General features: G+C 43.8%; 1 protein-coding gene across 2 annotated transcripts in view; it reads left to right on the forward strand.

Moving 5' to 3' along the window:
• The window catches only part of SEC24D (SEC24 homolog D, COPII coat complex component), a 115,940-nt gene that overhangs the window by 83,056 nt on the left and 9,420 nt on the right, over positions 1–23,464 (forward strand). For both annotated transcript variants that reach the window (XM_018049180.1, XM_018049181.1), the window contains exons 12-20: positions 4,222–4,413; positions 4,976–5,069; positions 13,220–13,336; positions 14,053–14,223; positions 15,483–15,579; positions 15,703–15,848; positions 16,813–16,951; positions 17,695–17,813; positions 22,887–23,066. In XM_018049180.1, the coding sequence (XP_017904669.1) occupies positions 4,222–4,413; positions 4,976–5,069; positions 13,220–13,336; positions 14,053–14,223; positions 15,483–15,579; positions 15,703–15,848; positions 16,813–16,951; positions 17,695–17,813; positions 22,887–23,066 (1,255 nt within the window). The remainder of the gene's footprint in view (positions 1–4,221; positions 4,414–4,975; positions 5,070–13,219; positions 13,337–14,052; positions 14,224–15,482; positions 15,580–15,702; positions 15,849–16,812; positions 16,952–17,694; positions 17,814–22,886; positions 23,067–23,464) is intronic.

The raw sequence follows: 23,464 nt of genomic DNA on the forward strand, positions 1-23,464 counted from the left end.
AAATAGTCTCTCTCTCTCCCCTTCTCTCAAACTGCTTCAAATTACTTTCTCACATGACTATTCACATGTCTAGTCACTTCACCAGCCCCGGGTGCCTTTTCAGCACACTGGTGATATGCAGCTTATAACCTATTGATGTAAGTTATAAAATTACACTATTAGGTGTCATCATAACTTTTATATACCATTGGAACAGACATGTGACTTTGGCAAAAGATAAGAGAAAAGTAAAAATATACTGCTGGCTATTCCCTGCCACTTCTCAAATATTTCTCATAAAAGTTCTTATTCAAGCCAAAATACCTTCTCTTTATCTTTTAAAATGAGCTTCCCTGGTGGCTCAGCTGGTAAAGAATCCACCTTCAGTGTGGAAGACCTGGGTTCAGTGTCTGGGTTGGGAAGATCCCCGGGAGACGGGAATGGCTATCCACTCCAGTATTCTAGTCTGGAGAATTCCATGGACTGTGTAATCCATTGGGTCACACAGAGTCAGACACGACTGAGCGACCATTCCGGTGCAGGAAATGCAAGAGATGTGGGTTTGATCCCTGGGTCAGGAAGATCCCCTAGAGAAGGAAATAGTACCCCACTCCAGTATTCTTGCCTGGAGAATTCCATGGACAGAGGAGTCTGGAGGGCTACAGTCCATGGGGTTGCAAAGAGTCAGACACGACTGAGCACATCTTTTAGGTTAAAACAAATCTATTTTCTGTTTTCTTCCGTGAAATCTGTTTTGGGCTGTATGTGTGTGTGCGTGTGGATAACTATATTTTTGATGGTGTGATTGCCATCAGTTTGGTTTCATTCTTTGAATTAAAGCAGGTAATGTGCCAAAGAGCATTTTTAAAGCACAGTATAAGTCTTGGTTAATGTCTAAGTCAGGTCTTCCCTGGTAGCTCAGTGGTAAAGAATCTGCCTGCAACGCAGGAGACATGGGTTCGATCCCTGGGTCAGGAAGATCCCCTGGAGAAGGGAGTGGCAACCCACCCCAGTTGTTCTTGCCTGGGGAATCCTATGCACGGAGGAGCCTGGCGGCTGCAGTCCAAGGAGTCGCAAGAGTCGGACATGACTTAGCAACTGACCCACCACTGCCACGAGTGTCTAAGGTGTGTTCATCTCTCGGCTAGTCTTTTGAGAAGGGAAAGCCCGTTCCTTACTATTGAACTTCGAATTTGCATCTTCGGTATGGCCAGGGTGACAGACTTCTCTGTCTGACTTTTTCTCGAAAAGGACAGAAAAGATTTGAAGTGTTTTACTTGGTATTCACGCCAAACTCTTGGCTTTCTTTCTGAGTTGTTTGTGTTTAATGCTGGTGTAGCTAATATGTTCACAATGCTTGATTTTGGAATATTCTAGTTCTTCAGGTTACTTGATATCTTCGGTGTTGCTCTGTCAGATTCATCCCATTATAATAGGGGCGAGTGTTGAGGGAAAGGGTCATTGAAAAAGGGGACAAACCGCGTTGTTCTTTATGATATCCTGTCTGTAACTTTACAGAATTTGTATAGAATTAATAGGAAGGAGAGACAGATTCCATTTTCTTCTGGATATGGTTTATCAAGGCAGCTATCCTGTTGAAGAACAAAATTTTAGCATAGTTCTTTGTTTCTCAAATTTAAGAACAACTGGTCCAGTGAAAACACTACTCCTACTATTTTGTAATAATGAGAGATGTCCTGATTAGATATTTATAAAAAATGTTCATTAGAATTTAAGTGAACCCTATGAATCCCAGGATACTCTTTTCCCATCACTAAAAATGTCCAAATCCCAACGGGGAGTAGCAATCCAGATTCTTCTCTATAATTTTGTGTCTTTTGCCTCGGCTGACTCCAAGTCAACTATTAAAGGAGAATAAATGGCCTGCATGATTTGCTGGACATTTTTCTCTTGTGTAATAGGAGGTTCACTGGGAAACAGGAGCTTAACCAATGGTGTGCTGGAAAAGTGCTCTGAAATAAGCAAAGCCTTTGTTTGCATTGTTTGCTCATTCCTGTAGTGTGAATACTTCCAGGAGGCGGATTTTAAGCTACCAACGCAACATCACTCACCTGGAGCTGGGAAAAGATACAATCAGTTTATCAGTCTGGGCTCTAACCTGCCATCCCAAGCACGTGTTTCACCGTCATGATAATCATCCTCAACGAGACCTCTAATCCCCCACATTGTGCTAGACCCTCAGAGCAGAGAGCATAAGCCTTGAGCCCTGACCTTTATTGGTTTATAGTCGAGGATTCGGGAAATGTTAACTGAAAGACACTATCCACCGAGAGCCAGCTGAGAAGGAGTTACAGGAAGTTAGGAAAAGGAAATAAGGTCTGGTTGGTGGCATCAAGGGAAGTTTCACAGAAGGAGGGCTTGTGCTTGGCCTTGAGGAATAAGAGTCTAACAAAAAAGGAAAGAAGAGGGGAACATGGACGCCGTATGGTATAGTCATGGTTGCCTGAGGTCATACGGTTTAGGGTGTGGAGGGGATGTGTGTGTGTAAGAGAGTCTGCGTATGTGTAGTAATCCTTACAAAAGGTAAGGATTCCCATTTCTAAAAATGTTGCCAGAGTCCAGAATACAAACATTTACCAAGTGCTTCTGGAAGAGATTATAAGGATCTATTTAAACTGCCCCCTCATTTATCAAGGCCACAGTGAAGAGCAACTGCTGTCAGCAAAGTAAACAGAAAAATAGAAGAGGATTTAAAGTCAAGAGTCAGCCTATACTCTGCTGAAACATCACGGAAACTGGAATGTCGATGGTGGGACCAGCTGCTGGAACTTCACATCATTCCGTTTCCCTTTCTCTTGTTCTCAAGTAACTCTTTAGTGAAGTGAAGTGAAGTCGCTCAGTCGTATCCAACTCTTTGAGCCCCCATGGACTGTAGCCTACTAGGCTCCTCCATCCATGGGATTTTCCAGGCAGTAGTACTGCAGTGGGGTGCCATTTCCTCCTCCAGGGGAGCTTCCCGACCCAGGGATTGAACCCAGGTCTTCCTGCGTTGTAGACAGATGCTTTACCGTCTGAGCCACCAGGGAAGTCTTCAGGCCGTGTGCAAAGTTTAGAAACCAAGCTGTTCTTTTCCGAAAAAGCTGCTCCCTGAGCAGAGTAAGTTATACTGAAATCTAAGGGTCAGAGAAAGTGGCATCCATGTTCTATAGCTCTCATACCGTCCCTGAGCACCGTGTTATGTCCACTGCTGATTAGCAGTAAGAGCATCAGTGGTGTCCAGGTGTGTTATTTTAGAAAGGGGTGAGGAAGCAGGAGGGGGAGGGAGAAAGAAAATAACTGGAGTCCAGACCGCTCAACTCTGAATTTACTCAGGACAGACTTGAGTGAGAAGATTCATACCTGTATACTCCTTTCAGGAAGAGTAGAGCCTTGTCCCAGAATTCTGCAAAAATTTTAAACTCTCTGTTGCAATTGTGTAGTCTGTATTGCTTTTAACTGTCTGGTTGTGAGTATCGCAAACGGTTCCCTAGTGATTTCATCGTCAGTCCGTACATGTGGCTGTTTCATGTGTTTGCTCTGTATGTTTGTTCATATGGCATGGTGGGTTAGTCGCCAAGTCGTGTCTGACTCTTGTGACTCTATGGACTGTAGCCCGCCAGTCATCTCTGTCCGTGGGATTCTCCAGGCAGGAATAGTGGAGCCAATCACCATTTCCTTCTCCATTATATGGTATATAACTTTCAAAATCTAGCCCTTCTCCTGTTGAGTCTTGAGAATGGGTAAGACAAGTCACAGGGGAGGAGCAGGTCCTTGCTTGATAAAATAGCTGTCCCGTTTGTCATCTGAACGTGTGTTTTTATTCAGATATGCCATCTGTTACTCTGACCTTCTGGTGACTTCTGAGAGCTTTGTTTATAAAGAATGTAATAAGCCTAGCTTGTTTATGGTGGTGGGGGTGGAATACTTTGTAATTGCTATGGCTTGAGAATAAATATGTTAGAAAAATACAAACAAATTCATAATATTTTTTTAACCTAGATGTTTGAGAACTTTTTTTCTTTATCAACTTACTTAGTTTTGAAATATCTCCCACCCCACCACTGTGACTCAGTATTATCTACATCTGGTAAATGATAACAAAACTTTAAATATATCTTCCATATATTTTATGGAATTCCTTACTGAATTTAATTCGAATTCCTTACTGAATTTCTCATAGAAACCTCTCTCTCATAAATTTATGAAAGAGCCTCAAGCTTTTTTTTCTCCCCCCTCTCACAGGGAAGATCAAGAAGAAACTTCTGCAATTCGAGTTGGTTTTATCACATATAACAAAGTTTTGCATTTCTTCAACGTAAAGAGTAATTTGGCCCAGCCTCAGATGATGGTGGTGACAGACGTCAGCGAGGTCTTTGTCCCTCTGTTGGATGGTTTCCTTGTCAACTATCAAGAATCTCAATCTGTGATTCACAAGCAAGTACCAAGGGCTTTATAATTTAGACCCAGATCACTTGTCTGTTCGTTCATGTCTTGATTCAATCACATAGGTTTTGTTTTGTCATTAACAAGGGGGTTTTAACACATGGATTATAAAACTCTGTGTTCGGTCTGTCTCCTCTCAGTATAGACTGGTCTCTAAAATGAGGAATGTTTTAGGACTCACGCTCAGCCCTGTCCATCCCTGCTCTTTGCTGGAAAGGCGGCCCAGGAGTTATTTCCTGTGCTTGGATGAGCATCTTCACTGATGATGTAGCCACTGTTCGATAATTCAGAGTCTAAGAGATCAGAAATGTGGTGAATAGAAAGTGGCAGTGATAAAGAGCATGATTTTGGTAAATTTTCCAACCAGATCATGGAATTTTGGTGCCAGACCATGCCAGGATATCGTTCCCTGAGGGAGGGACCTGTGAGATTCACCCGCAGGTGTAAAATAAACGCCTCATGTGTTTAGCTTTGATGTGTTCGTGAGTTACTTCTCGATGTTTTTATAAATATGCAAAGTATTTAAAGCCTCTTGCGTGTTCATTTCTTATAGTTTATTGGATCAGATTCCAGAGATGTTTGCAGACTCTAATGAAAATGAGACTGTCTTTGCCCCTGTCATCCAGGCTGGCATGGAAGCCCTAAAGGTGAGCAGAAGCCACTTTTGGTTGGTAGTAAATAAACTTTAAAAGTGACACGCACATGGGAAGGTTCATCCATGAACAAAATACAGCCTGCATTAAAACATGCAGCTTGCTGGAGGCTGTTCCCCACTTGCCTGCAAATCTCAGGCGGAAATGGCCGGACCGCAGCTCACCCCCAGCGTTTACATTCCAGCGCTGTTAGCATCTGAGCAGCTGATTCTGTCAGGTTTCCAGTTTAGCTCCTCCCTTTGGCTTTCACATGAACTTTATGTGATCTATTTTTAAATTATTGCAACAACATCTGAACTACCAGATATGAAGAGAAGAACCCCCATTTCTCTCCTTCCTGGGGGTTTTCAAACATGCAGGGGCAAAGTCGCAACAGTCAGTGACAGAAGCAATTGCTGCTGGGCCTTCCCGAACGCCAGCGGGTGTGGGGTTGGCATGACTCTGGCTGGGAAGCTGGGCCCAAGTGACCCTGGTCATTGTCGTGGTAATAAGGCAGTGATTTCAGGAAGGCAGAGTGGTTGGAAAGTGCTTCACTCTTGATCATTATTGCTTAGCACAGGAGTCACCTTTGGCCTAGACAGCTGGTTCCTGAAATCGGTTTTTTTATTCTTATTAGTAAACTTACACTTAAATTAATTTTTAAGATAAAATGGCTAGCAATAATAACAAACAGCAACAACAACCCTACAGAATTAAGTTTATGAACTACTTCCACATAAGTTTTGTGTCCAGACGTTTTAGTCTGGTTCCAGTATAGATGCTTGCCTGGGTTTTTTGATCTTCAGAGTATTTACTGATGAGATTAAAGACTGCAGGTGTCCCTCAAAAAGCCTCAATACATGTTAATTTAATATAAAGTTAAAGATAAATTTTACATCTGAAAGCAATTTGGAGATGTTAAGTTTCATCCCGTGGAAGCCAGCATGGGATCATTGTTTGGGCTACAGAAAGACTTTGGGAATTCCTATTTTATTCCAGCTCTTTCAGTTTGAAAGTTCTGCAGTTGTTGCTATTCTGTCCTCCGAAAAGGTGTCTAGAAATTCATATGTACATTTCCTGATGTGTGATAAGGTATACATGACCCTACAGGTCTTTCTACCCTAAAGAGTTCGTCCTGGGAGCAACAGTATATTCACATGCATGTGCCTGAGAGGAAAGATGAGTGGAGAATCGCAAGCCAGTAAATCGTTAGTTAAGACAGCAGAGTGCCTCTTCTTTAGTTGCTAGTAAATGAATTTTTTAAAAAGACAGGCATGCACACACACAGGAAGTTTCATCCATAAAAGAAAATCTAGGCTTCATTAAAATATGCATACAGAATCCCAGCTCAACCCCATATATCATTTCTAGAAGGGAGCGATACTGTCTTGTCACAGTGGGTTCCACATCGGCAGTCCACAGGTGGTCTAGAGGCTGCTAAGCATCCTAGAAAGAAGAAATGTAGGGAGCAATTTGTGTGCGTGCTTTCCACGTGTCCAGAGTGTGGTGTATGATACATGACGGAAAAGCACTGTGTTCTTAACGAGCAGGGTGTTCTTGGAGGTCACTCAGCACCACGCTGACCGCACTGTCAGTGTTCTCAGCTGCCTGTCCTTGAGCAGGGGCCAGTTCATTTCAGCTGATCTCCTTTTTATTTTTATATTATACTTGCAGTTTTAATGTTAGAGTAACATATGCCTTTCCTCTGACGTTTAAAGAGAAGAAACGAACATCTAAATATAACTAATCGGAAGTCAGAGTTAATAAGTACACTGTTCTTACAAAGTGGAATGAGCTCCTTTTGGAGAAGGTAAAGAGCTGTCTTCCTATGAAGATGAGGAACTGCCTTTACAAAACGACAGAGTTGGACATGCTGTCGGTGGCGGTTACTGCCTCGTGCCTGCTGGCAGGTTGTCCCCCAGCCGCAGCCCTGAAACGGACTCCGCGGCTGCAGAAGGCCCGGGAGGCAGCCACGCCCCACCTCATGTCAGTGCAGTCACGTGTTTAGAGGGCAAGTACTTTTCAAAACTACAGCTTTTTGGCCCCACTTCCAGAGATCCTGATTCATCAGCTCCACAGTTTGCTGATTATCTGTATTTAGGAACCACCAGCATCAAGAATTGCTACTCATTCTGCAGCCTCTCAGAATAGCCTCACATTAAGTTAGCTCCCCAGGAAATTGCATACTGATCCTTCCAACTTCACATTACACTTGGACTAAGAATGCTTTTCATTGAACTATGATTTAATGTCTCATTCTGTGCTTTTATTTATTTTTAATTTATGTGTTCAGCTGTGCTAGGTCTTTGTTGCCCTAGGCGCAGTGAGCAGGGCCGACCCTCATTGCAGTGTGCAGGCCTCTCGTTGTAGTCGCTTCCCTTGTTGGCGACCCCAGGTTTCGCTAACTGTGGCACGTGGGCTCCAGGGCGCAGGCTCAGTGGCCGCGGAACGCAGGTTTAGTTGCCCAGCAGCATGTGAAGATATTCCCGGACCAGGAATCGAACCCGTGTCTCCTATATCAACAGGCAGATTCTTTACCACTGAGACACCAGGGAAGCTCTTCTATGCTTTAAACTATCGGTTAAATTAAGAAAGAACACAACGAAGAAAGCGTCTTTCTTGTGTAGAGTGGAGACATTATTCAATCCTTAACGTGTAGAAAAGATTCACTAGCTGGTTTCCTAGAGTCAGTTGTGATAAGCATTCTAATTCATAGTGTTAGCCTTAACTACAATAAAAAATACTACTACTGCTTAGGATGGACGGTCTAGTTTCCCTGACCTTTCTACTGATTTCTACATTTGCCTTAGTAATTCTATTATTATGTGCCTTTAATTGTCTGTTTCCTCAAAAGTATTTTTACAAGTAGATTATTGCTATAAGTAACAAATTAATGGAAACTGTTTCTTCTGCGTCTCCTAGGAAGATTCCAGGTGATTATAATTTGTTGTATCAGAGCAGAAACTACTGTAGTGCAGTTGGAGCTTGTCTGTGGGTTGCACTTTCTGCCTCAAGCAACTTTATCAGGTTTGGATGAAGAAAAAATAGGATAAATGTGTTGTGTGTTTGTGTAAAAGTGTGTAAATGTCTGATGTGTGTGATAGTTCAGCTGCCTCTGACAGTCATATTATCTCATCATCTTTCAGGGCCTGTGTGGCTAAAAGTCAGACTTAAATTTGTATACATATATAAGGGGACTAAAATTCCTGCCTGAAGTCATCATCAGGCTGAAGGCTAACAGCTTTGAGAATCTGCAGGGTGGCATCTAAATGCTGGAGAGACCACATCATTCATTCACTTGTTCTTTCAGTCAGCAGAGATCGACTAAATGCCTGTGTGTTAGGAGACAGTGTTAGGACTCCTGTCCCTGTTTCTAAGTTGCTTACAGTGTGTAGAAGAGATGTAACTCTGTAATGCAAGACATGATGCTTATTGATAATATTCCCCAAAAACGGGTGTGGGGCAGGAGAGCAAAGAGGACCTCTGTTGGGTCCAGGTCTGTGGCAGGTCAGTGAACAGCTCAGTGTATTCTGCCCAGGAGGCCAGAGCCCGGAGTCTCATCCCCCTGGATAGGAGGAGAAGCTGAAAGGACAGCAGAGTGCACCGTTTGGTATTTGTGTCCGAGTGGAGATGCTGCAGAACCAGACTCCCCCGCTGGAATTCTAGCTTTACCTCCTATCAGACAGATGCCAAGTCAAAGCTGTATGTGATTAGTTGTGATAAACTTTTTGAAGCAAAGACGGAAGACAAAAATGGACATAAAACACGCGCAGATCTGTCACAAAGATAAAAAGGGGCTTGTTGGAACGCTCTCACACACACTCTCCAGCTGAAGCCTTCAGTTCTGTTTTGTGTTGTACACGCTTCCGTGTCGACAGCCCCTTGCACTGTCAGTGTTTTTTTCTTTTCATATATATAGTCTTTCAAAATCTGCACCTATTTTAAAATCTGACTCTCATAACCCAACTGTATGTGAATTGCTGGCATTGTCTTTCACGTTGGCCTCGGAACAGTTTTCTGAGTTAGCTCTCACTTTCCCATAAAACGAGATGAACAGAGTTTGCCAAAAAGTTGGAGGGAAAAGGCCTTTAGCAGTTATGCTTCAAATACATCGTTAGATGCGGGGAGTTCATCTCTCAGTCATCTTCATAAACGCTGCAGCTTGGTTTCAAGATGCTGTGTCGCCACCTTCCCTCCACAGGAATTCATGGGGCACCTGTAGGGTGAGGGACCGGACCTGAGGCGGGCGCAGGGAGGGCGCTGTGGCTAGGGAAACACACGGGAGGAGAGCCGCAGGCCTGCCTTCTGCGTGGACCAGAGATTCTGGAAGACAGCAGAACACATAAGGTGTCATGAATTCTAGAAAAGCCTCATCTACAAAGCAGAGTGGGGGCAGAGAGGTAGAGGCAAGCAGCTCTGCAGAGGGCGATGAGAACACCTCTCTCGGAAGAAAGGACGCTGGAGCTGAGTTTTGAACAGTGGGTTCTCCAGGTCAGCCCTCCTCCTTTCTCCATCGAAACGAGAAAGACATGTCACTCGTCTAATCCTGTATGATACCCTCATGTGGGCACAACCAGATTCTGGTAGAAACATAACATTTTGTAGGGACATAAGGTGTATGAAGCCATAGGAGCTCTTTCTTTTATTGCTACCTATCAAAGATTTTTGTGCTGGAAGAAGCATAAGCTGGAATCAAGATTGCCAGGAGAAATATCAATAACCTCAGATACGCACCACCCTTATGGCAGAAAGTGAAGAGGAACTAAAAAACCTCTTGATGAAAGTGAAAGAGGAGAGTAAAAAAGTTGGCTTAAAGCTCAACATTCAGAAAACGAAGATCATGGCATCTAGTCCCATCACTTCATGGGAAATAGATGGGGAAACAGTGGAAACAGTGTCAGACTTTATTTTGAGGGGGCTCCAAAATCACTTCAGATGGTGACTGCAACCATAAAATTAAAAGACACTTACTCCTTGGAAGGAAAGTTATGACCAACCTAGATAGCATATTCAAAAGCAGAGACATTACCTTGCCAACAAAGGTCCGTCTAGTCAAGGCTATGCTTTTTCCAGTAGTTGTGTATGGATGTGAGAGTTGGACTATAAAGAAAGCTGAGTGCTGAATAGTTGACGCTTTTGAAGTGTGGTGTTGGAGAAGACTCTTGAGAGTCCCTTGGACTGCAAGGAGATCCAACCAGTCCATCCTGAAGGAGATCAACCCTGGGTGTTCTTTGGAAGGACTGATGGTAAAGCTGAAACTCCAGTACTTTGGCCACCTCATGTGAAGAGTTGACTCATTGGAAAAGACTGATGCTGGGAGGGATTGGGGGCAGGAGGAGAACGGGATGACAGAGGATGAGATGGCTGGATGGCATCACCGACTCAATGGATGTGAGTTTGAGTAAACTCGGGAGTTGGTGATGGACAGGGAGGCCTAGCGTGCTACAGTCCATGGGGTCGCAAAAAGTCAGACACGACTGAGCAACTGAACTGATCAAACATTTTTTAAAGGATGTGATTAATGAAATTATTAAGTCTGAAATTAATAGCCATTATATATATAAAGAAAAAAGATAAATATGGCTTCTTAATTTTTTTCTCTAATATTATACTTTATCTTTTTTCCGTCAGAGTTTTACTCAATGGATAATACTAACTAGGCAATCATTTATGTGTAATTATGATTAACACCATGTCCTGGATCATTGAATTCTCTCAATATTTTTGTATAATAGTTATGATGATTCCTATGTCATATAATTAGATAATTGAGGCATGAAAGTGAAAGAGAAAGTCGCTCAGTCGTGTCCAGCTCTTTGCAACCCCATGGTCTATACAGTCCATGGAACTCTCCAGGCCAGAATAGTGAAGTGGGTAACCTTTCCCTTCTCCAGGGATCTTCCGAACCCAGGGATCGAACCCAGGTCTCCTGCACTGCAGGTGGATTCTTTAATAGCTGAGCCACAAGGGAAGCCCGATTGAGGCATAGAGAAGTTAAATATTTTGCCCAGTGTCATTAAGCTAATAGAATGGCTGGGATTCTAAACCCATGCAGATAGGAACTATACCCATGATCTTAACTCCCGTGGTATAAAATTACAATCCTTCCATGAGTAGCAAAGATCTAGATGGATAGAAGAATTTTTGACAATAAATTCCTTAGGGAAATTGGGCAGGTAAGGCAAGAAAAGTCAGGGAGAAGATAGACTTTTAAGAAAGGTTTTATACCTTTTTTGCTACTTGAATTAAGACAAAAAATACTTTCGTAAGAGTGATAAAAATGAAAAAAATTTAGTCACGGAATTTCAAAACCTTTAATGTGTTGTTATCAGTATCACTGGAAATGTTACTAGGACTCGGTTACTGGAAGTAACGTGTGTCTCTTGGCCAAAGTGCTGAGAGTGTGCGTCTCCTGTGCTGTGTGTCTGCACAAGGAGGACCACTGTCCATGCTCTTCACCTTCACAAGAAGAAGGAAGCTTCCCTCCTCCTCATTAATGTTGTGTCTGTCAGTAACTATCAGTAGAAGTCTCGGGCAACGATAAAACTGCTGCTCATGCTGAGTCACACAGCAAAGATGAGACGGGGCTTGGGTTACCTCCCCTCCCCAGGGTGTCAGCGGGGACCCTCCCCCTGAGACCCAGTCCACAAAGCACATCAGAAGGTCACGTGGTGAGACACGTTAGGACCGGGCTAACCTTGAGTTCTCTTCATTTGCTTTTTGAGGAAGTTAGTCACAAACCCACATACCTTATTATTAACAATAACTTCCCAACAAGTTTTGCAGCTGACCCGGGCACACCAGCGTGTGCCACTGAACCCCATCTTTGCACACACCGCTCCAGGTCACAGAAAGGGAGAGATGTATTCCAGCCAGAGGGAACAGTGCAAAGATAAAGAGGTGTGTAAAGTGTATGGTGTACTCCAGGAAAGCAGGAAGGGTTAGAACTTCCAGTGCAGGGAATGGTCAGGGCAAGAAGATTAGACTGGAAAACAGATTCAGACTCGGCTCCAAAGGGCCTTGAAACTGTTTTTCCGTGCTGTGTGACCTGGGCCAGACCGGAAGGGCCTCAGTTCTCCTGACCTTAACATGCAGCCCATATTGCCTTCTTCCCCAGGTTGTCAGCATGAAATAAGAAATGTGTGCAAAGGTCTGGGGCAGAGCTGCACACAGCAAATGTTGGTGCAACACATCCCACTGTTTCCTGGCCTTCCTGCCCAGATAAAGGGACGTGGACTTTCTCCTGTAATGGAAAGCCTTCAGGCATCACAGGGAGAAGAGCCACCTCTGTGATCAGAATGGTTGTCTTCGTTTCGAGGCAGCGATGTGCCCAGGCGACTTGGAGAGAGGCAGGACTGCAGGGGGGCAGTAACCCACGTTACTTACTTTCAGTAAGCTTTGCTCATAGGCTACTTCTCAGCTCCTTAAATAAGATTTTAATCTTAATGCTGAGTCGATGTTCATGGCGCCCACTTGGGCTCTGTTACTTCGCAAAGACTGCAGGTCGGCAGGGTCACCGTGACCCCACAGTTTTGCCTCTGTCCTCTTGCCTGAAAGCTGGTTCCTGCGCCTCTTGTTGCCGCAGCACCACTGCGTTCTTGCGCATTCCTCCTCGGCCACCACTGCAGGTGTCATCTGTGTTTACTGGCGGTTTCAAAGAAGCGCTCCTATTCTGTCAGGATCCTGGGAATCGTATTATTTACTTCTACTTTTGGGATTCACCTGGTTCTGAAAGACTTGTGTTGGATAAAGGAGAAAGTATTTTTACTTGGACACATCATTTTAACAGGTGTTTAAAATGTCATGGTACAGAGACCTACATTTAAGTATTGGCTCTCTGGGGATTCCCGGTGGTCCAGGGGTTGGTACTCTGCGCTGTCACTGCTTGGGGCCTGGGTTCTGTCCTGGCTGGGGATTCTGCAAGCCTCGCAGTGCAGCCAATATGTACATATTTATAGTCTCTTTCATTTACAGGTTGTTTGACTTGAAGCAGATCTCTCAGCCTCCCTGAGCCCGTTTCCCAGTCTATATAAGGCACAAGGTTATTGTGAGGATTAATGAGATGTATACAGTGCTCGGCTCATAGAAAGGACTTTTATTTTTCTGAGTCCCTTACAATAAAACTTTCCCACTGAAGTCTTTTTTCTTTCTTTCTTTTTTTAAAGGCAGCAGACTGTCCTGGGAAGCTGTTCATCTTCCATTCCTCTTTGCCAACTGCAGAAGCCCCAGGGAAACTCAAAAACAGAGATGACAAAAAAATGATTAATACAGACAAAGAAAAGGTATTTGTAAACAGCTTCCCTTTGAAATGTCATGTCAGTTCTTACAAGGGAATAGAGAGAGAGGCCATGTGTGATTTGTGTAGGAAAGGGGGCAAAGTTACATGTATAAATCCAGGGTACTGTACATTGTAAGGAAGATTGTGAATTGTAAATAATTGAGGAAACTATATGTTCCTAGGGAAAGTGATATCTGACCTACATTAAGATAAAATCTCAAGCTTTTTCATGTATAACCCATGTAAGACACTGGTTGGTAAGACTGTTACGGGGATGGGAGAAATGGGGGAAAATGCAGAAAGGTCAGGTAGAGGGTGAAAGTGATGGACAGCCCCCTGGGCGGCAGTCCTGAGGGGCCCGGGGCTCAGAATACGCTTTGCTCAAACCCTCTGAGGTGTTGCCCTGGGACCCAGTCCGGGCAGGGTGAGCCGTGAGGCGGGCGTCCAGCCAGGGCCACGCGACCGCAGACAGGTCGCCTCGTCTCGGCCTGTGCAGGGAGGGCAGCGGCGTCAGCGTCCCTGGAGTCATCAGGGGTCAGATGACACCACGCACATGCGTGCACATCGCGTGGCACACGCCTGGCACACGGGGTGCCGGACGCACAGCCGCTGCCCTGGGGAACACCACGGCTTGCTTCCTCAGCCTGGAGAACGCAGTAGAAACTAACAACAGAAACGTTCCGTGGGTTTCATTCCGCCTCTGTGCCCCCTTTTCTTCAGATACTTTTCCAGCCTCAGACCAACGTCTACGACTCTCTGGCCAAAGACTGCGTGGCTCACGGCTGCTGCGTGACCCTCTTCCTCTTCCCCAGTCAGTACGTGGACGTGGCCTCCCTGGGGCTCGTGCCTCAGCTCACGGGGGGGACGCTCTACAAATACAACAGCTTCCAGGTAAATGCCCGCTGTCTGGGCCCCCGGGTTTCCTCCTGCCTCTCGGAACTTGAGAGAGCTGCGCCCCCTTGTGGGCAACCGACAAATGTGACCTCTGGAGCCGATGGAAAAGGATGGACCGGTGGTGAAGAATCGCTTTCCTGCGAAGGAGAGGGCGTGTGGCATACACACGCGACCGTGTGGCAGACTCTAGCCAGCGGGGACGTGCGGTGCGGCCAGGGAGCCCAGCCCGGGGCTCTGCGACGACCTAGGCGGGGTGCGATGCAGGCTTAGGACGAGGGGATATAAGCATACTTAGGGCTGATTCACGTTGCTGTGCGGTAGAAACCAGCACAATACTGTAAAGCAATTATCCTTCAATCAAAAAGGAATTTTTAAAAAAATTAAGGAAAAAAAAGTGCTTTCTTGCTTCCTAAGGTATGGCAACAGACTGAGCTCAATTCAGCCTCAGGTTTGAATATCAATGTAAGCTTCCTTGTTGGAGGGAAATAATACTTTCTATAAAATGTTTATATGTTATATAAACCTTTATATTCAGTATATTTAAGATTGCTTTTTTAAAGTGACCACGTTTTGTTTTAAATTGTTATGGTTTGAAGGGGTCAGTTCATTATATCCCCTCTCCCAAGCCTGAACTGAGTCAAGAGGTGATCAGAATGTCAGCACTGGAAGGGACCCAGGTCTGTGGGACTTGCTATTCCTTTCCCCTCCGTGAGGCAGACACCACCAGGCACAGGGTGGGTGCAGACAGAAGCATCTCCTGTGGACCCCTGGCCCTTGCAAGCTCCAATATTGAGGGCCAGTCGATGCGTGCCTCCTGCAGGCTGCCTGCCCCCACCGCCCCACTGCCCTACCCAGAGGCTGCAGAAGAGGCTGAGCTCTGCCCACCCGGCTCCTTGTCCCAAACTCAGACCTCACCTGCCCTCACCTGAGAAGGGGTGAGGAGGCGCCTCTGATGTGTGTACCTCCACATGGAAACATGGAGAGGGAACAAGTGTTCCCCCAACAAATGGGACAAATGTTCATCATCTTTATTTTGATGAATGTAATTATTTTTAATTGCACAGCTACATACTTATATTGTAAACTAGCTAAGGGATTTGATAAGATCAAAGATTACAAATGAAATAACATTGAAAGGGCTTTCAGAACTTTAAGATTTCTGGATAAACTAAGTTTTAATCAAGATTTTAAAAAAAAAGAATTGTTTTCAGTATTTCACTGCCACCTGGTGGACATGATCGTCCTTTATTTTTTAGATGCACTTGGACAGCCAACAGTTTTTGAATGACCTCAGAAATGATATTGAGAAGAAAATAGGATTTGATGCTATTATGCGGGTTCGTACCAGCACAGGTACTTTCCATTTATGCTGTTTTTCAGGTCTCTGATGTGTGATTGCTTCCTCTTGAAACTGACAACAGGCCAACAAAGAAAATGACAGTGAAATAAGGAGAAACAAAGTTTGTTTTCCCTCAGGTTTCAGAGCCACTGACTTCTTTGGCGGCATTTATATGAACAACACCACTGACGTAGAGATGGCAGCCATCGACTGTGACAAGGCCGTGACTGTGGAGTTCAAGCATGATGACAAGCTCAGTGAAGACACTGGAGCCTTGATTCAGGTGACTCAGAACGGACTCCTATCTTTTGCTTAGTTTGTTACTGACAGTGATCACTGGGGAGACTCCCAAGACCATCAGCTGTGTCAGTCTCTCCATAAGGAAGTCCAGCTCCATTTCTCCGAAGGTGGAAGCCACTAGATTGGAGCGCTCTGTGGTTTATGCTGCACACCCTGATTCCTGTGCTGTTTCTCTGAACTAATGATGTCTGTGGAGTCTTTGCATGAGAGCCCACAGACCTGAGGTCAGACGACAGGCATCGGTCCTCAGCCCTTCGGGTTTGCTGCACCCCTGCCATGCGCCGGACACTGTGCTGAGACAGGTCATCATATCAGAAGCAAGTGTCCACAGAACATGGCTTTGTAGCAAGTAAGATTAACTAGAAGCCATGGAGACTTTGACATAAAACAGGAGAAATTCTAATGGTCAGTTTTCAGACAACAGTCTCACTCTCAAAGAAGGGAAAGGTTGACATTAAGTTGAGGAAGAACTCTAGTAACTAATGTGTTCTTTAAAATCACAGAAATGGGGAAATGGTTACTTGTTCGCATTACCAAAATGTATACGTTTATCATTAGTATAAAACCTGTCACCAGAGCTAGCTGTTTCTTTTTGGGTGAAGTGAGCCTGGAGTAGGACTATGATAATGTGAAGGTATTATTTCTGGACCTGAATCCCTGGCAATAAAATCTAAGCTAGGAAGTGTAGCCTCGTTGTGGAAATACAAACAGGTATTTGCATGTGAACAGCCCCATTAAAACCTAAGTTTAAACCAGCTAAATGCTGCATGGACACCACGTGCATCACTGGCCATCATTCTCCCTTAGGTGTTGTTTAGTCTTCAGCACTAATAGGAAAGGCCTGTTGGAGGGTTCAGAGGTCTTGGAGCTGTGCACGCTGTCCTGTGCATGTACGACCAGGCTAGCTTGAGTGGACCTGCTAACCAGGAAACACGTTGCCTCTGCAGTGCGCCGTGCTCTACACAACCGTCAGCGGTCAGAGACGACTTCGGATTCACAACCTGGGCTTGAACTGCAGCTCCCAGTTGGCGGATCTGTATAAGAGCTGCGAGACAGATGCCCTCATCAACTTTTTCGCCAAGTCAGGTAACTCTCTGCTGATCCTGGGGTGCGGAGCACCTTGCCTAGTAGTTCAAGCAGCCTTGTGGGTTAAACCAAGTTAGTAGCTAACAGGTCTTGGGATGGTGTAGCCTTCTGGTGGGTAAACTCAGAATTGATACAAACAGAGGGTGAAGAATACGACTCAGCATTTCTAAGTCTAGACAAATAAGGGGACACTGAGTCCTTCCCAGGGCAACAGAGTTGAAATTGAGGAAGGTGATCCTGAGACTCATGATGGTGAGTGTGCACATAGAGATAATGGAAGAATAGGGTCCCTCACAGGAGACTGAACTGGATTAGTCTTGCCGAGATAATTAGGAAGTGGTAGAGGCCCAAGGTGGAGTTTCCTGGCTGCTCCTCCCCTCCTTGCCCCAAACCCCAGCTGAAATTCTACACTGAGCTTTGGAAGAGCAGTCCAGTCCATAGGAGTTCAGAACATCAGAGATGGTGAACTGGTCTTGCTTTTCTCTGTGAGTAGAGTCCTGTGTCGAATCTTCTGAGGACGAATCTGGACCAATTTCCCACCTTTTGTTATAGGTAGGCTGCTGTTTTCCACTGGCTAAACCACCATACTTAGTCAAGAGGAGAGCCTTACTTTAACATTTAAAATGCTGTTATTCCTGGCTGAGTGGTCTGAAGATAATAGCAATTTGTTCTTTGATTATATTTGGAGGGATCCATTTCCGAGCTAAACCTTTTATGCCCTTTACATTGTTTTGTGCAAACAGCTTTTAAAGCCGTTCTACACCAACCCTTGAAGGTCATTCGGGAAATTCTGGTTAACCAGACTGCCCACATGTTGGCCTGCTACCGGAAGAACTGTGCTAGTCCCTCTGCAGCCAGCCAGGTAAGCCACCCGCTGTCTTCAGGGCCCTGCTCACGCGGCCTCTGCTGCTGAGGGCTGCTGTCGTCTGGGTACTGAGATGCTGCCTGTGAACTGCAACCGAGAACACTGGGGGTGCCACTGGGGGACCACAGTATTTTTATGTGTGAAAGTCACTCAGGTATGTCAGACTCTGCAGCCGCGTGGACTGTAGCCCACCAGGCTTCTCTGTCCATGGGATTCTCCAGGCAAAAATCCCAGAGTGGGCAGCTGTTCCCTTTTCCAGGGGATGCTCCCAACCCAGGAACTGAACCCAGGTCTCTCCTGCATTGCAGGTGGATTCTTTATCAGCTGAGCTACCAGGGAAGCCCATGGTATTTTTACAGCCAACACTGAAAAAACTTAGTGGCCTTGCAACATGCTTGAACCTCAAAATGTGTGTGCATATTGTGCTGACAGTCACTACGTTATGTAAAACAAAAGAATATTGTATGTAAGAAATGTCAGTATAAATCAGGTTTTCTTTTGCATATAGATGATGAATATTGCATTGTGAAATGGGGAAGCTTAAATACTTTTTTGGGTATATTAACAATCAAAGTTGACGCAAGCTAATGGCAGAAATGACTTATCTATATTTTATAAACACAAAATTTATAAATTCTAAAGTTCTTTGTATTTAATAGTTAATAATAGGGAATTTCCTGGCAGTCCAGTGGTTAGGACTCCGTGCTTTCACTGCAGGGGGCACAGGTTTGATCCCTGGTTGTGGAACTAAGACCCCCCATGCTCACAGCCAAAAAACAAAAAAAAATTAATAATAGGTATGAAGAGTTTTGAAAAAAACTGGCTAATAACTTGAAATTTTAGATCTTTTAAATAAATCTGACTCATGAAAACAAAAGACAAAAAAAAAAAAAAGGCAGAACCTCAGGCCCACATTTATTTTTGCATCTGTTCTCTTTTTCATCATCTTTCCCATCATAGCTAGATGCCATTTTTCATAGCTGTGTATTGAACATCTGAACACAGAATCAAAGAAGACAGCAACAGGTGGGAGACTTTCTGGTTAATTCTTGTCCACAGTGACACCTGAAACCCCACCTAAAGCCACCCTTCAGCAGCAACAATAGTGGAGACATATCTGGGGGCCAAATGCATAATCTGGGTAATGCAGGAAATTAAAAGACTATTAGTTTGGACTTTTTACAGAAATTCCTTTGTTGTCCAGAGGGATTAAAGTAGCCACCCATTCTTTCATCTCCTGCTGATAATCACAGAAGCAACTCTTAGATCTGTGTGAGTGAGCCCACTTTGTTAGTCAGAGGATTTGCCTCTTCAGTGAACTCAGCGTCAGTCCCATTTCAGAGCATCCTACACAGAGCCCCCCAGGAGCTCCTGGGTACAGGCCAGCCAGGACCACTGTACCCCCCAGTCTCACTGTTTCGGAGCTCTGGAAACATTGCTCTGTGTCTGGAGTGTCTCACACGTCAGGAGGACTTGCTGAAGAAGAACAGGTACAGTTAGCGAGCTCTAAGGAAGTTTATTTGCTACAACAACAATTGGATTCAAAAAAACCTTATGTTAAAAACAAATCTGTTGCCTGCTTAAGGGAAGAAATAAAACTGGTCGGTTCTTTCTGGTTTAAAGTTATAAGCTTTGCCTTTACTACTAGATCTGTTTGCACAGTTTATTTCTGGAGTGACAGCATTCTGATGCCAGTCTGTTTCTGAAAAAAGTAGATAAAGATTATTCCTGTTCTGGAGATTTTTCTTTCTCCATTAGCACATTTCAGTTGTACCGTTATCCATCAGGGAGTAGGGAAAATGTAGAGATGATAATACTGTTAGTAACAATGATATATTAAAAATACACCATTATTTAACAGAATGGCTAGACTTGAGGTTTTTCTCAGAGAATATAACTTCAAATTTGGTGGTCTTTCCATAGTTCACTTGTAAGAAATTATTTCCATGGGGAAATTTGTATTCTACTGTTCTATTCAGTACTACAGAGCCCAAAGTTCCCTTGGTCCAAGCAAGACTGTCAAGGAGCTGTGTACTTGCATTATATATACTGGGCCTCAGGAGATACGCTTTTACTGAATTGCCAGGGCCAGCACAGGGTTGATGCAAAAGAGGAGCTTAAGGTGCAAAATTTTAGGAGGCACCCATTCTGCAAGTCATAGGATAGATGCTGGGTTAAGACATATAATTTAAAACAACATTAAAACAATTTTTTAACTTTACATAAGCAATGTAGCTTCCTTTTTTATTAAATATAACAACTCACTGCCCCAAACTTAAATATATTACATCATATGGGAGTACACTGACTTGAGGAGGTAAGTTGCATCACCTTAACTAGAAAGTAATGGTGTTTGTTTTTTTTTTTCCATTACCACATCTGTTACCTCAAAACCCAAAGCAGATAATTCTCCAAATTCAGTCAAACTGGATTCATATGAATTTGCACTCCCTCCTCACTCATACCTTTTCTTCCCGAGAGTAATTTCACTATTTATGGAGAGGATCAGGGAGGCAAGGAAAGGTTTTAAGTACTGATCTGTTACCACATTTTCCTCCCTACCTCGAAAACATTGACTGACTGTTTTCTTTCACTCTAACTCAGTTTTCTTCATCACAGAATTTCCTTCTTACTTTCATTCTCTGTTCTGTACCTCCTGCCCTCTGTAGTCTCCTCTAATCAGACTTTTTAGTCCTGAAAGAGTCATCATGGGCCACGCTCAACTCTTCGTGGTATTTAGGGCAACAAATTTCTAAACTGTCTTAATATGACCTGATTAATGAGAAACAGCCAGTGAATTGCAAGATATTTAAAAACTGTACGTACATGCTTCTCTATGGGGATCTAAGAACATTTTTAATCCGTAACTGGTGATTAGCCCAGAAGTAGCCCTGGGGCCACTTGGCTCCAGTGGCCATGGTGTGTGTCCTGTATCCTTGGCTTGTAATTTTTTTTTTTTAATCCTAATTTTCCTTGGCTGAAAACATATTCCAGCACCAAATGCTGTCAAATAAAAATACTTTATGCTAAATAAGTGAAGTAAGTCAAAGAAAGATAAACACCATATGGTCTCACTTATGTGGGGAATCTAAAAGACAAAAACCTAGCTCAGATACTGAGAAGAAACTGCTTCTTCCCAGTGGCTGCCGGGAGGTGTGGAGGGTGGGCAAAATTGGGCGAAGGGGCTCAAAAGGTACAAACTTCCAGTTATAAAATAAGTAAGTAGTGGAGATATGATGTACAGCATAGCTGCTCTAGTTAATGCATGTTTGAAAGTTGCCAAGAGTAAATATTAAAAAGTTCTCATCACAGGAAAATTCTGTAACTTTGCATGGTGATGATGTTAACTAGAATTGTGATCATTTCACAATATATACAGGTATCAATTGTTATGTTATATACCTGAAACTAATATAATGTTAAACAGTATTTCTCAATTTAAAAAAAATTTATGCTAGAGAAGAAATTCTAAGTGCATTTTGTCATATGAGGAAACATGCATTTATCTGTCTTTGGTTTTTTTTGAAAAGAGATAAAAGTGGAGAGGAAAAACAAACTGCAAAGTAGAATTGTTCTAAAATATATTTTCCTTAACCAGTTAGAAAGTTCTGTCTTACATATTCCTTACTTAGAAGATCATGAGAAGTGATGATAAAGGGATTTGAGGACTAAACCCTATTAATAACAGAGCCCTAAGGGAAGTTTTCTTTTCAGTGTGTATTCTGTTAAGTGCATATTTTTTTCATCATTAAGATAGAAAGCTAAAAAGAAATCATGAATTTATAGACCAGGTATTTATATTGGCAGATTATCTATCTCCTGTATATGCTCTTCTTTTGGATATTTTGTTGTTCACTGACCTACTATAAATGGAAGAAATGCCAGTCTCTCTTGATTCTTAGCCATATTTGTAAAACTGTGTTGGTAAGGTTAAACACACAGGCAAATAATTTGTAATTTTTTTACTCATGTTTCTAGAATTGTGTTACTATTTGGAGCATCATATTATGGTATGTACTTGGAGGCAGTTAGAATGAAGTCAGAATGAGCTCACATAAGCCAAAGAGAGGGTGGAGAGGAAGAAGGTACAGGTGGATTTTAAAGATTATAATGGTGGATTATAAAGGAATGGAGAGAATTTGTGTTCTAATTGAAAGTAAAGAAAAAATGAAATCAGGGTTCATCTAGTAGCTCTAGTATCTAAAACAGGAAACATAAGAGGAAAAACATGTTTGTGGAATTGTAGGAGTTTGATTTTAGTGACATACCTAATAAATTCACAAAACATTTCCTGTTTTAATTTCTATATATATTGAGTGGTATTGTAATTTGAATTTTCCTTATTATGGTTTATCTGTCTGTATGTATATCATCCCCAGTGCACATTAGACATCTTGCATGTGGACTATGGCTCATTCTTCTGCAGAGGCCTTGATGCTTTGATAGAACCTGTGACACAGTCCTCCTTCAGTGTCTGATGAGTCTGTGACTGAGTTTAAGCTGCAGGAAGAGCACAGAGGAAGAGAGACCTCAGGGGTAGCTGGAAATGCTGTTCTTGAACTCAAGAGGTAGAAAGAAGCTGGTAATACAGATTAGGAAATAACTTATACATTTCATTTCATTTAATAAACATGTATATGACACTGTGTGCTGGGTATTACTTTAAGTACTGCACACATCAGAAACAATTTAATTCTCCTAACCCGCCCAGGATCATGAAGTAGAGGTGCTATTATTTTAGAAGAGAAAATGGAGGAAAAGAGAGGATGAGGAGTTTTTGCAAGGCATACAGCTGGTAAGAGTCATGGCTGGGACCACATGCCCCGCGGAGAGCTGTGCTGAGGAACACTGTGCCAAGCTGCCAGGGCCCTGGAGAGCGTGACAGCCACCTGCCGCTCACTGAATGCCTGCCCCGGGCTGCTTTCCCTGCTCCAGGTGCTGCATGTGGGTTACCGGATGCTCTCTGCATCCTCAGAGAGCAAATCTTGTTTCTCTTTTACAGGTGAAGTGCAGTGGGTCTGGATTCTCCGCAAAGAGCAAGCATCTGAAACCAGTGTCTCTCTCTTCCAGCTGATTTTGCCGGATTCCATGAAAGTCCTGCCAGTGTACATGAACTGCCTGTTGAAGAACTGCGTGCTGCTCGGCAGACCCGAGATCTCCACGGACGAGCGGGCCTACCAGAGGCAGCTGGTCATGACCATGGGCGTGGCCGACTCGCAGCTCTTCTTTTACCCACAGCTTCTGCCCATAGTAAGTAGGCAGCGCGCTGTGGTGGTGCATTTCCTGGAGACGTCCGGGAGAGAATCATCCTTTGTTCTTAACCAGAAACTTCCGTGTCACACGCAGCGCAGGCCTGAGACGGGCTCCGGGCGGGGCACTCCAGCTCACGGAACTGTCGGGTGACTGCGTCTCTGCCTTCATTCCCAAACGGGTCCTCTTTGACGGATTAGGCAGACTGAATGGTCAGGAAGGCCAGCTTCAGTTGAAATCTACTTTATGGCATGAAAGGCAACTGCTATATCTGTGTGGACTTTGATAAACACACATATATTTTTTAGTCAGTGTATTAATTGTCTGAGAGTCGCCACGTTTAATCAGAATGGTTCTGATGACCCTTGTGCAGACGCCCTCAGGGAATTTACCTGGTG

The sequence above is a fragment of the Capra hircus genome, chromosome 6 (assembly GCF_001704415.2).
Source record: "Capra hircus breed San Clemente chromosome 6, ASM170441v1, whole genome shotgun sequence".
NCBI classification, from domain to species: Eukaryota; Metazoa; Chordata; class Mammalia; order Artiodactyla; family Bovidae; genus Capra; species Capra hircus.